At 44.9% G+C, this 14,204-nt stretch overlaps 1 protein-coding gene across 1 annotated transcript; it reads right to left on the bottom strand.

Moving 5' to 3' along the window:
• Nucleotides 1-831: 831 nt before the first annotated feature.
• bhlha15 (basic helix-loop-helix family, member a15) lies at nt 832-2,341 on the bottom strand (the record flags this gene model as incomplete). The annotated part of the gene is made up of 2 exons (XM_080746990.1): nt 2,287-2,341; nt 832-1,527 (listed from the first exon to the last, which is right to left on the bottom strand). Exon 2 carries the CDS (start codon nt 1,468-1,470, stop codon nt 832-834), a length of 639 nt encoding a protein of 212 aa, XP_080603116.1. The 5' UTR covers nt 1,471-1,527; nt 2,287-2,341.
• Between the last annotated feature and the right edge of the window lie 11,863 nt (nt 2,342-14,204).

Raw genomic sequence — 14,204 nt, 5'->3', positions numbered from 1 at the left:
GCCTTTTATGTTGATGTAATCAAAATAATCACAATTACTGGTGGAGGAATGTGATCAGGGACGTGCTGGGCCCCTGATCCAAGAGTTGGAGAGGCCCTCATTGCGCACTATAGAGAGAGATCTCTCTATAGCTCTATAGCGCTGCTGCTACTCAAAGATTTGCCATTTCAGATCATGACAAGTGACAAGCCAGTGGGCCAATTACATGAGTTATATTTTGTCGTTGTCGGGTGGAAACCTTGTATGTCCAAAACCGTTTGTTTTGTATTTATCATTTTAAAAATGATTTAAACTAGTGAAAACAGCCGATCTACAAGCACACAACGCCTTCACTACTTTTGTGCAACAGCCTTGTATGATGAAGCAGGGCTTTGCTTTGCGAAAAAAAAAATGTACAAATTTGAAACTTGGAGATACGAGGTTTCTGCCCGACAGTGACGATTTACTTTGTTGGCTGCCCAGCCCCCAAAATGGAACGAAGGCCGACATTTTATTTGTATTTGTTTCCTAATGGCCGGCCTGTACCGGCCGGGAATGAACCAGCCGTTCGGGAGTTGTCTCGCTTTTCCCAATGGCCAGCACGTCCCTGAATGTGATCTTTAAATATCACCCTATTCCAACAATGAGCACCACTTTTGACCAGAACGCGGTGCTCCTCGCTGTGTTTCTGATCAAAAGCAGTGCGCCTCGGGGAACCAGACGTCATTTCAGATTTTGACCTCTTAAAAAGTCCTCAATCTCATACTCTGTCCTCCCCGCCTCTCTTTTCTGACTGCCCTCTCGTGCCCACTGGTTGCATCCTCGTGATGTCTGGCACCCTTTGGCCGTGCGTCAGCTGCCCTGGCTGAAGCTGTGCATGCTGGTCAGGTACTCGGTCAGACCCTCCTCCCCCTCCTCCTCCAGGTGCTGCTGGTAGCACTGGAGCAGCCGGGTGGCGCTCTCCTCCGACACGGCTCCCCCGGCGGGCAGGCAGCTCCCGGACATCCCCAGGACGATGGTGGTGAGCGCCTTGATGTAGTTCTTGGCCAGCGTGAGCGTCTCGATCTTGGAGAGCTTCTTGTCCATTTTGACGTGCGGGATGGCCTCGCGCAGCGCCTGGAAGGCGTTGTTGAGTTTGTGCATGCGCTGGCGCTCGCGCTCGTTGCTCTCCAGGCGCCGGACGTTGCGCTCTTTGGCGGCGCCGTGTTGGCGCCGGCGCCGGTGAGAGCCCATGGCCTTTCTCCCGCCGCTTCCGCCGCCTCCCTCCCTCCCTCCTCCTCCTCCTGCTTCTCCTGCAACAACTCCTCCTCGACGCTCAAGCCGGTCCCCACTCCTCAGGCGCCAGGAGCTGGCAATCCCAACCGAGGACTCTGAGCCTTCCTGTTCACTGGATCCGGGTTCTGGCTCGGTGTCTGGTTCCAGCTCCGGTTCCAGGTCCGGGTCGGACCAGGTCCTCCTCGAAGGTTTCACAGCCTTCCCCTTGGACTTCATTCTGCTGTCTTCTCCACCACTCTGCCTCACAGTGTCTCTGTCACGGCTTGGACAGGTCTGACACCAACACAAGCCAATAGGACAGAACAGAGCAGAACAGAACAGAACAAAATGTTATATAACATTTTTATTCATAAGTTGAATGTCAAAGTTTAATGAAAAGTCACATGAAACCACATTATTTCTAGGCTTTTTTGGACCAATAATAGAGTGAGAGCTTTCCTCCTCTCTGTCAAGCAGCCATGCATCCCCTGTGCCATATCTAATCAGCCTTTCACGATGTGAAAACTCCATGATGTTGGTCTATAATCTGCACCTCCCTTATCCTACTGGGCCAGAGATAATGTCCACCTCAAGGTTACTCTTGCAAAAATACAGAAACAGGGCAGCGCTCACAGTAGCCTAACTCATAAAATGGTCATCACCAGCAAAGGAGATTATTGTTACAGAATTATGCTAAGTATTCGTCTGAGGTAAAAAAAAAAAAAAAAATACAAATAAAAGAAGAAAAGGCTACATTTTGAACTTTGTGAGGTATGCTGATGCTGGTCAGGTCAGTAACAGTTTGTGTGAATGGATATTTTATCACATTATTCAAAGCCATAGTAAAACATTTGACTATAATGCTTATACCACATAAACTCAACTGCAGCACTGTCTATAGCACACGTGTACATCTTCCAATCATGCAGTCTAGTTAGGGATTTTGCTGTCTCAAATCATGATGGCTACTTTTATTTTTATCCACTGAAAACGACAGCTAGATAGAGAGCCATTGCAAAGTAAACTAAAAAGCAAGGCGAAGACGTCACTTACCCCTGTACAGCTGTAACTTCCCACACGTGGATGTTTATTTGTTACAACAAAACGGACACCATCATCTCGTCTTTTTTGAATCGCCACAATATAAAGTTATGCTGGCTGTTGTATATGTGGTGCGCGTGTCCTCTGGATGCGAGATAACTGTCACATGTGAGGTACCTGTTGCAGAGCTATTGTACACGTAGCGCTTGTTCAGCCAATGGGCGGTGACCAGACTCCAACATTGTCACAGGGAGTTTGTGGTCAGCCAAAATGTCACAGTCATGCAGAGGTAGAGATGGGATTTATGGCTCTTTGAAGTGAGCCGGATCTCTGGGATCCGTTCCTTTCAAAGAGCCGTTCAAAAGACTGGCTCATTCCACAAGTTACTTAGTAGATTTTGAAATATAATTACAAATAACTTCAACCCTATATATATTTATTTATTTCGGACATCCTATAGGTACAAACCTGCCATTTGAAAATAGCCGATCTACAAGCTCACAAACAATGCGTAGCCTAATGAGCTGGATGCATAGTGAGCTTGGATATTCTGCATAATGAGTACGTTCTAATATTGGTACTTTAAGTACATTTTGATACCAATTCTTTTTTACTTTTACTCAAGTAGGCTACATTAACATTCCAAACTTCTACTTGATTGCAGTATTGATATTTTTACTAATAAGTAAAGAAATTGAGTAGGCCTACTTTTCCCACCACTGTTCATTAGAAAGGAACGGCTCCCTAATGTGATTCAATCAACCGAATCATATCGTTCATTTCAAAGAGCCGTTCAAAAGACTCAATTCGTTCGCGAACATCCCGCCTCTATGCAGAGGGGAGAGAGATAACTGCTTTACAATTCAACCTGAAAGCCTTCTCTGCAGCGCGTATAACAGCACTAGGCTGAGATAATAGCCGTATTGTTCCTTCTATAATGAGTATAGGCTCACATCTAAACGGTTTAAAGAAGAATGGGCCGCATATAATGCCTGATTTATATGCACCGAACGTCACGAACTGCACAAAGTGATGGAAAAAGTAGGCCTACAACTTAAGTAAAAGTGTCAATAGCACAATGGAATTAGTCCATTGCAAGTAAAAGTCAGGAATTCTAAATACTTTGAGTAAAAGTATAAAAAGTATTGGTATCAAAATGCACTTAAAGTAGAAAGTACTCTTATACAGAATGTCCCATTTCAAGTTTTCAAATGCCTATACAAATCTTTTGAAAATAGCAGATCTACAAGCTCAGAAGAATGCCTTGCAATGCGATGCATTGTGAGCTTGTAGATAGGCTATTTTTAAAGGCCAAATAATGTCATTTGTAATAATAATCTAAATCTAAGTAACTGGTAACTAAAGTTTTCTAATAATTGCAGGGGAGTAAAAATAAAATATTTTCCTCTTGTAGTGTTGTATTGAAAAGTAGAAGTATTGAAAATTGGAAATAGCCTACTCAAGTAAAGTAAAACCACCTCAAAATTGTACTTAAGTACAGTACTTGAGTAAATGTACTTAGTTACTTTACACCACTGGATCTATAAACCTCATAATGCATGTCACTGCATGCGGCTGTGAGCTTGTAGCTCGGCTATTTTAGGCGCGCGACACGGTGAGCGTCCACGTATAAATCTGACATAAGTGTTACCTTTTTCTTCCTCAGCCACTCCCACCAGGGGTTTTTGAACCACTGGGCCTACGAGTGTGGTAGGTCTAGTTTACATAGTGTGTGGTGTGGCTTTTCTAGTCCAACTGCTTCATTTGAATACATTCCTCTGGGCTTCCCGTCAAGTGTTGCTTATCCGTAATTTAATATTACACACGCTGAACAATATTTATTTCAGAGCATCTTTTATTGCTTGCACATGACAGTTCTCATCTCATTCATCTGGCCAGACCTGGCTGCTGCAGCTGCCAGAGAAAAGTCTACATTGAAATAAACGTGCCAAAGTAATGATTTGTTTTTATATTGATTCTTCTCGCAAGTTAGCCTGCTAAAAACTGGTGGATGGAGGAAGACCATGGTAGGCTAGTGGTTCTTATTAACTCCAGTCAAATTGGGCCTATAATTGTGACCTGCTGCTGGTTTTCATTGTAGTCAGGAAACTATTTTGATGTGGGATTCCAGGTGCAATGAACACACAACTGAACATGCTGGCTCTCCGTCTCAATACCATGACAGGACAGAAGTTAATAACCACAGCACAGGATTAAAGAAGACAATTCACATGTGTACTTGTACTACCTAACCAACTATGATAATCCTAATTGAGCTGGAGAGTACAAACTGAGTGGTGTTGCTGTGGTCTGGGTGGTGTTGACCGTTTTTGAGTTGTTTGTTCAATGATAGTCCTACATCTCATTAGTTCGAATGTAGTTAGGGTTAGGTTTTAGTGTTAGGTTTAGGCATAGTTTTACTGAGGTTAGGGTTTGGGTTAGGTTTAGGCATAGTTTTACTGAGGTTAGGGTTTGGGTTAGGTTTAGGCATAGTTTTACTGAGGTTAGGGTTAGGTTTAGGTTTAGGCATAGTATTATTCACCAGGTTAACATCACCAGATTCTGACTAATGGGATGTAGGAACAATGAGATTTCGGACCAATGCCATGGCACCAGAATTCATATTTGGATATCAACATAATCCATCACTGTGGAACTTATCATAGCATTAAATTATATGGTTGCAATAGCAGACAGTGGCGGCAAGGCTTGTCTTTAATGCGGTGTGCGATAATCTCCACTTTTCTTTGCCATTGTAAAAGTTTATTTTCTTTTCTTTTTTTCTTGACCTCGTTTTGACAGTGAAGGATTACACCGATGGTTCGACAGAGTTCATGAAAACGCTGGCAGTTTGAGTTTCCTTCATGTGTCCCTCTCATCATCATCTTCATCGCCGGTACAGTCTCTGAAGCTCTCAACTCCAGTCAAGTCCCATCACAAGGTGCTCCTGCTTCTCTCCGACTCCGACTGGCCGTGAGTAGCTTGTCTCTGCGGGCAGTCACACACTGACACCTTGAGATAGAGTGTGGGAGGGAGGGAGGGGGGAGGGCATCAATGAAACGTCACCTGCCGTATACGGTAGAATGTTATCACTGTGAGCCAACAACATGCAAGGCACACTTGAAAAAGTTAACAGAGTAGAAATGACATACAGGTGTCCAGTTCCCAGCATTTCGAAGCACAGAGGCACACACTGGTGTCCTTGAGCAGCCTAATTAGCTGTGTGTGTGTATGCGTGCGTGCGTGTGCGTGCGTGCGTGCGTGCGTGTGCGTGCATGCGTGTATGCTGCGTGCTTGTGCTTTTGCAGGTATTCTCTGGCACATTGTATCTAATCAACCAAGCCTTGCTGGTCTGTGGAAACACTATATATAACTTTTAGTTTGTTCACTTCCTGCCTCCAGTAGGCCCTAAAGGCTTTACACAGTGTATTTAGTCACAGCCACTGATAAACACTGAATACACCAAAGTAATGAGGCAAGCAAATAAGGCGCACGCATGCTTTGTCTAAGGAAAACCAACTAACTGTAGTGTCAATAATTATCCATTTTGTACTGTGCGGTATGTTGACGCCTGAATTTACTAGGATTTTAAGCATGATTGCTTGTACTAACATGTTGAATGCAAATTGCATTATGAGGTGCATTATTGGTAAAAAGTGGGAGTTTGACAGTTGTAGTCAAACTAACCTGCGGTTTAACACTTTGACATTTATAGGCAGCCCTATGTTTAAAGAGGCCAAATACTCAACAACAGACAGCAGAGGCTACCATGCAAGGCACCAAACCGCTCGTTGTAAACAGTTAAGGCCAGGGGCTCAGTGTCTTGCTCAAGGACTCTTCCACACAAAGCCAGTTGGAACCAGACACCGCTCTACCTTCTTTCTTTCTTTCAGTTTTCTTGCTCCTTTAATTTACTCTCTGAGTTGAATTAAGATTAACAGTGTGGTAAATAAAGACCTCTTTCTGCTTGTCCCTCACTTTCACTCATATTACATGTTTATATATCGTCGTTGTCAGGTGAAAACCTTGTATGTCCAATACCGTTCGTTTTGCATTTATAATTTTAAAAATGATTTAAACTAGTGAAAACAGCAGATCTACAAGCACACAACGCCTCGCACCGCGAGGCGTTGTGTGCTTGTAGATCTGCTGTTTTCACTACTTTTGTGTGACGGCATGTATGATGAAGCAGGGCTTTACTTTGTGAAAAAAATTACAAATTTGAAACTTGGAGATACGAGGTTTCTGCCCGACAGTGACGATATCTTTTTCTCACTGTCACTGAGTGAACCCAGCAGCTGGTCGTTCTTCTACAACTCCAACTTGGATAGCATTTCATTATGATTACATTTTATAGTTATTTGCGCCAGCAGAGCGAGCAAGAACTGCGTTCATACTGTTTCCGGCGGACAGTACAAAGGCAGGGCCTTTAACCAATGAGGGAGCACCATTCTCGGTGACGTCACCACCAACAAGTGCGACCTGGTTGCGACCGAAGGTCGCAGTTTACCATGAGAAATGTCGCAGCTTGTCTCCGTCTGTGTCAGTACACATTTTTACAGTCTATGGGTTGGTTCCCTTATCACTGTGACATCACCTATGTAAAAGTCCATAATATGGACTTTATATGGAATATGGAATACCCATATATTATATGGAATATGGAATACCCATATATTATATGGGTATTCCCCAGAATCCCTTTTATGCCCATATATGAAGATCCCTGATGTCATCGATATATATCACAGGCCAGATGGTTAAGCCATGGCTCATATCAGTGTGGCTGGTTCAGATAGGGATCTCCATGTATGGGCATAAAATATATTGTATGTATATGGATACATATTATTATTAATAAAGGATAAAATAAAACATGAAGTCCATATATGGGCATTCCCAGAAACAAAATCCCTTTTATGCCTATATATGGACATTTCTGATGTCATCAATCCCATGCCCTAACTGGCCCAGGAGCCTCCTTAATAAAGGATACAATAAATAAAATGTCCATATACAGTATGGGCATTCCAGATGATGCCCTGTTAGGGTACCCCCTCATGCCCATATATGGAGATCCCCAGGCATCAAACCCGGGCCCTAACTCGTCAAGGCCCTGCTTGGCTTTACTTATTAACATACGTTTTATGCCCATATATGGAGATCCCTGTCCCAATGTCATCAATATCAAGGACATATCTGGGAATGCCCATATTTGGTAATGCCCATATATGGGTAACTGCTCCGATATACATCACTGGCCAGATGGCCAAGAATTGGTGCGACCTCACCCTTTAGGGAGAGGTCGCATGTCGCCCTGAGGCGTCTTACTGGTATAAATAACCCTCACTCTAGATGTGAGCAGAGTCAATTGAGAGAGAGAGTCGTGTCACCGAGGGGTCTGAAAATGAACTGCGTCACGTGACCCATGTTTCAGCTCTAAAGTGACAAGCGGGAGATTTAAATAACATTGGTTTCAATAGAAGCGTCGCGAATATCTGCATTTTTAGGTAAATATACAATATTACAACCATTTTAAAGTATTGTACAGGGATAACTAAAGTCTCTTTAATATTTGCTTTACACTATTGCCAAAAAACGATGTAAAATAACGTGGTTTAAGATCATTGAAGTCAGGCTGTTGCCCTGTCACTGGCTAATCAATGCGTTGTCATAACGTTGTTGACATGCACAATAGCACCACCGAGTGGCAGCTGAAAGTAAGGCAATGAAAGGCATGTACTCTGTTATCACGAGACTGTCAGTTGCTGTTGCTTTCTAACCAATTCTCGCGATTTGTCACTTTAGAAGCTCCCCACGAGCCGCCATTGGACTCACCCCATAAAGTGAACGTAGTTGGCCTAACTCTCCATTCTAGGGCTCTGGATGTGAGGTCACTGAGACGTCACCACCAACCAACAAGTGTCATCACATACGCAGCACAGATCAGTACTTGCACGCTCTGCTCGTGCACAAGTAGGCCATTCATGGCCAGGAGTGCACAAGATGCAAGTTGGCACCTCGACAGAGTGCAGTCTAGTTATCTGCTGTCAATAGCCAATATAAATGTAGTTTTAGCTCTAACAGACCAGATTATAGATGCTGTTGTCGTGTATGCTATATGTATTGTACTTTTCATTAATTTATCTAAGGCCCAATTCCCTGTCAGGGATTAATGATGTTCTAGCTGAAAAGGGATAGATGATGTTCAGTTTATACAGTAGCTGAAAGAGCAGGGACGTGCTGGCCATTGGGAAAAGTGGGACAACTCCGGAACGTCCGGTTCATTCCCGGCCGGTCCAGGCCGGCCATTAGGAAAAAAATAAAAATAAAATGTCGGCCTTCGTTCCATTTTGGGGGCTGGGCGGCCAACAAAGTAAATCGTCACTGTCGGGCAGAAACCTCGTATCTCAAAGTTTCAAATGGATACACTTTTTTGCAAAGCAAAGCCCTGCTTCATCATACAAGGCTGTTGCACAAAAGTAGTGAAAACAGCAGATCTACAAGCACACAACGCCTTGTGTGCTTGTAGATCGGCTGTTTTCACTAGTTTAAATCATTTTTAAAATGATAAATACAAAACAAACGCTTTTGGACATACAAGGTTTGTCTTTGAGTAGCAGCAGCGCTATATAGCGCGCAATGAGGGCCTCTACAACTCTTTTTCCCGGGCTGAATCAGGGGCCCAGCACGTCCCTGTGAAAGAGTAACTCAGTGGTTCATCCTGTGGATGTGCACGGAGGATTTTACAGTGCACTGTTATCCAATGTACCACTGATCCATCCCATGGCACTGAACAACAAATGTGCCGTCACACACCCGCGTGACGTCACAAGCGGCAGGTGCTTTATATCCATTTGGTCGGGCACCATTAAAACCTTGACTCATCATAAAAAAGGAGGGAGGAGGGGAGATAAGCAGAGGGAACAAGTGGCGTGGGGGGGACAGAGAAGATTAGTCAGTTTTTCCATGAGCCCAAGGCTGGCTGGCAGAGGGAAAAACAAGTGTGGATGTCACACTGGGCCATGGAGACAGCAAGGGCTGACTCCGGCTGCCGGAGGTGGTTTAGAACCCGTGATAAGTAACATAGCGCCGTTGTCGGGCGGAAACCTCGTATCTCCAAGTTTCAAACGTGTACGTTCTTTCGCAAAGTAATGCCCCGCTTCATCATACAAGGCCGCCGCACAAAAGTACTGAAAACAGCCGATCTACAAGCACACGTGTGTGCTTGTAGTTCGGCTGTTTTCACTAGTTTAAATCCTTTTTAAAAATGATAAATACAAAACAAACTGTTTTGGACATATCAATGTTTTCACCCGACAACGACGTTAGATGCGTTGCCAATGTGCCAAATCCAGTGCTTCATCAATCTGTGTGCGTGCGTGCACGTGCTGACCCTTGGTCCTCACAGCTCCAGATCAGCCTCGGTGACGTGTGTGAGGAAGAGGCAGGTCTGGGACAGGCGCAAACGCGGCGATCTTCTGGACACATCGTCCGTAGTCCAGCTCTGGGTTGGCAGCGCTGTGGTTACAGCGCGTTTGGAGTGAGACGCGGGGAAGGCCCCGGAGGGTGGGACGTGTTCGTGGCAGTTCTTCTTGGTCCAGGGGGTCCAGTTTAAGGCCGAAAAGTCATCCTCCCACTCCAAGCCTGCAGGAAACCAAACGCAAATAGTAACGACTTGTCGACACATAGAATGGCATTGAAAAAGAACATGCATTTGTTGCCTGTGTGTGTGTGTGTGTGTGTGTGTGTGTGTGTGTGTGTGTGTGTGTGTGTGTGTGTGTGTGTGTGTGTGTGTGTGTGTGTGTGTGTGTGTGTGTGTGTGTGTGTGGTCAGTATTATAATATTGTTATAATGGATTGTGTCATACTGTATGGCAACATTTATTATGTAAAGAATAATGTTATGGTACAACCATCTAAGTAGAGATCTGGCACGTCATAGGGATAGCTGCATGGCAGAGATGAACATTCATCTGGAGAATGTTTATGTGGATCTGAAGAACGGCTATGCAGCTCCCTGGTGGGCCTGTCCTAAGAAGAAATGCGTCTAGTTAGTTCGCTCGTCAACCGTGGCTAAGTTCGACTGATACATAGTTTACACACAGGAACTGGGGACAAGGCATATTTAGGCCAGAGCAGGGACGTGCAGAGAATGTTAGAGAGGCAGGGTCTTATATGTCTAAAAGGGCCTTTTTGTTGAGCTTGGAGGTCGGCTATTTTCTGGTACTTGATACCACACTAAACTACGCATAATAAAGTGAATGCTGGAGATGTGGCGTACGGCATGGGTTTTTACACAGAGAGGGCTATTCTTTCAACATAAGATGCTGCATTCAAGTTCAGGAGAGTTTGGGCAAGGCAAATTCTCTTGAATGCTGCCTTCAGGTATGGCATGGAAAGAGGGCATTTGCATTTCTTTTACCATAGTGAAAATTGCATCCATTGTCTGGAGAGGGCACTTTTTTACAGACGGATAAAAGGGCAGGGGCTCAAGACCCCTTTGATGTTTATGTGTGCACGTGCCTGGGCCAGATGCATGAGTAGTCCAAGTTGCTTCTTTTCACCTGACAGGGGAGATTTCCCCGGTTTGGATGTAGCGCGTGGAAAGAACACGTTATTCCAACCCTAGGAGACACGGGGAGAACATGCAAACACCACACAGAAAGGCCCTTTCGCCAACCCCACCTAGGGTGTGGGCGCTGATGACGCGTAAAAATAATTCTTCACCACTCAAAGGGATAGTTCACCCCCAAAATGATCTCTTTAGCTTAGGAACGCAACAAAAATATCCATCCATCCACATATCCACGAATTCAAGTCTCCATAGGGTGAGTAACTGATAGAAAAAAAGTAATTTGGGGGATGAACTATCCGTTTAAGCCCTATATAATGTACCTCTTTGTACCACAAATAGTTTAAAAATCACACCTAGTGTGAAATGAGCGGTGCTACTGTATTTATGCGTTCATTTCATTACGTGTCATGCGAAGCTTGGCCAATGTGACCCTGGGCGTACAACAAACCTTGAGCCCTTTGTGCCAAGATTTAAGACAGATGTAGACCACGCTTCGGGACGCTTTGTCCAGGAGGCTTCGTACCAGAACCAAGCCAGATGTTGGAGCTTAGCTCCTTCGAGGAGAACTGCTCGAAAACTCTTGCCCAACATAGGGATGCCAGGATTTATGTGGCCAACATACATTTAGTACATTTTAAAAGAAATTGTGATATTATCACAAAATGTATTTCATTGAGTCTGACCAGAAGCAAGGATAAGTACAGTATCACCATCCATCGGTGATTACTGTTTAACCCATTCAGAACGGGTACACATTATAGTGTATATTATTATTTTATGCTTTAACTATTGAAAAATAGCAGATATACAAGCTCACAGCGCGGCGAGCTTGTAGATCTGCTATTTTTTTTAAATCGTGAAAATTTGAATTTGGACCCGATTCTATAAGTGTCTTTTGAATCCTTCTAAGGTTTTTTGAAAAACCTATGTCAGCAATCTGGCCAGCCATCGTCAAAGAAAAGGTCATTTTCACTTAACTGGAGCTCAGTTAGTCTGTTCTTGAGAGAATACTATGTCAGTGGTTCTCAAACCTTTTCATGTGAAGGACCCCCAAAATGATATGTACTTGGCCACAGACACCCATCTCAAAATATTAAGTTCAAAATTTGAGTTACAAACGTTCGCTTTGAAAATACACATATTCAATGATTTGCACCCATTTTCATGACTTTTTCAAAAATAGCAGATCTACAAGCTCGCAGCGCGGCACTCGGTGCCGCGCTGTGAGCTTGTATATCTGCTATTTCTCAATAGCTAAAGCATTCAAATAATTCTAGGCCTAAAAAGCAGAGGCAAATTGAACCCGTGTTACCATCACCCACTGTCTGGAGACCATTACCTGATCAAATAGGAAGACGGTGACGTCATCAACGAAGGACACACTCTTTCTCGTGATTGCCTTGGCGTCCCCGCCTCTTGTCGATTCAAACGGAACACTGTGCCTACGTTGAGGTTTCAGAAGACCTTTATGGTCGCGTGTGCCGATGATGTCTGTGGTGGTGCTGTCACACTGTCCGTCAGCAGACCTCTCTGTGTTGACGCTGTTGGACCAATGGGGACTCGATTGCTCTAAATCACTAGACCCCACGCTGACGTCATCACCGTGGCAACCAAGAATCCCATTCGTTAGCGTGTCGTGCTCCAGGGAATAAATGTCACGTAATAGTTTCGGTGACAGACTGCGATCGCCGCCATAAAACATTATGAATGCCACAGGCTGATTTGTTGTCGTAACCACATCAGATTGGGTTGCTGCCCTTAGATCTTCATTGATCCATCTGAACAGGTCCCGGTTCTTTTGTCCGAATCTTGTCCAAGTTGCCTTTTCCAGGCTCCAACGGACAAATGTGTTTGTAAAAGAGGCGAAAGAAATGATCGCTGGGTGGCACATGGTTTGTGATAGCTCCGCAAGACAGTCATGTTGACAGGGCGCGATATGGGGGAATGGTGGTTGCAAAAACGTGGGTTGCGGTTGGCAGGTGTTCCTCCATGACCCAGGGGCGGCGGTCTGGCTCTGATCCAGGATACACAGGTACATGAGAGGGTAGGGCTCCTTGTCAGCTTTGGTCCCCTCACCTGTAGAGACCCACACCTTGAGTTCTTCATCCCTGTGTAGGGATTAGGAAATGTAAAATTATTAATAATAATTATTATTATCATTGTCATCTTACAATAAATGCGCGAGTCTGTCTGTAATCCGCGTATCTCGAGAATCATTCGTCCCACCGGCTTCAGATTTGGCACGCGCGTTCCCCGGCGCTGCGCGGAGTGCAGTGCCGGGCCTCGACCCGACCCGATGTGCGGTTTTCCCGAACCGGCGCGAAACGTTCGGAATATAAAGTGTGACACTATCATGTTCAGTAAGAAACTTTTCACAATGAAAACAACATTTTCAAGGTGGGTCAATTCTTTAATAATTAATTAATATCGTTCAAATTATTAGTGGGCCCACTTGTAATGTCCTCAGGCCCATTGGTGGGCCCCCCCCCAGAGGGTCGAGTAGAGTCTGATGGCAAGATGCTTAATTTGTGATATTTGGGACAGAGGGGGGCTTGTCTTCCCTAGGGTTTCCTTTTTTATTTTTCTCTGTGGGGTATTTATTTTTATGGATCGCACCGGATCTGTCTGCTACTGTATACATACACACAAGCGCACACGCACACGCACACGCACACACACACACACACACACACACACACACACACACACACACACACACACACACATCTTTCAATATCCTTCAACCAGTAAGACTCCCTAATCGGGAGATAAGCGACCGTAGGTCACTTATCTCCACAAATAGGGCAAACATTTTTTATTCCATAAACTTCCTGATCCATGTTGATGACATGAGTGTAGACATACTGTGTAGTGATTTTCGGGCCAAAACTGTAGGAGCAGTGGCCAAAAATGTGTTAAAATCGGCCTGTAGGTGGCGCTAGAAGAGGGCCATGTGAGAAATGAGGGGTGGGCTGTCCGCGTTGCCTTGGCGGACGAATAGGTACTGGGCCCGGCTCTCCCGGACGCTCCTAGCCTGAGTTACGGCATTTTATGTGAGCTGCAGTGGCAGGGGGTCCTCCACTGGGGGCGCCACCACTTTTGCATCCGTTCTGGAGCACCAGGAGTGGGTGGTCCCCAGGAATTCCCCGTGAGCAGCTCCGTTGGGGTGGTCATTTGGTCATTTTTGCACATTTGGTATTTTTTTTACACCTGGGGGTCCCCCAGGGACCTGGGGGTCCCTGGAACTCCGGGGGTCCTTGGAGGTTGTAGTTTGGCAGGCAAGGAGTTTGTGTGGAAATTTTGGCATGGATCGGGCCAACGGTGGCCGAGATATGAGCAGGCCAAAAGTGTGA

This window comes from Nannobrachium achirus, assembly GCF_963921795.1.
Source record: "Nannobrachium achirus genome assembly, chromosome: 18".
Classification (NCBI taxonomy): Eukaryota; Metazoa; Chordata; class Actinopteri; order Myctophiformes; family Myctophidae; genus Nannobrachium; species Nannobrachium achirus.
This window is presented reverse-complemented; position numbering and strand designations above follow the sequence as displayed.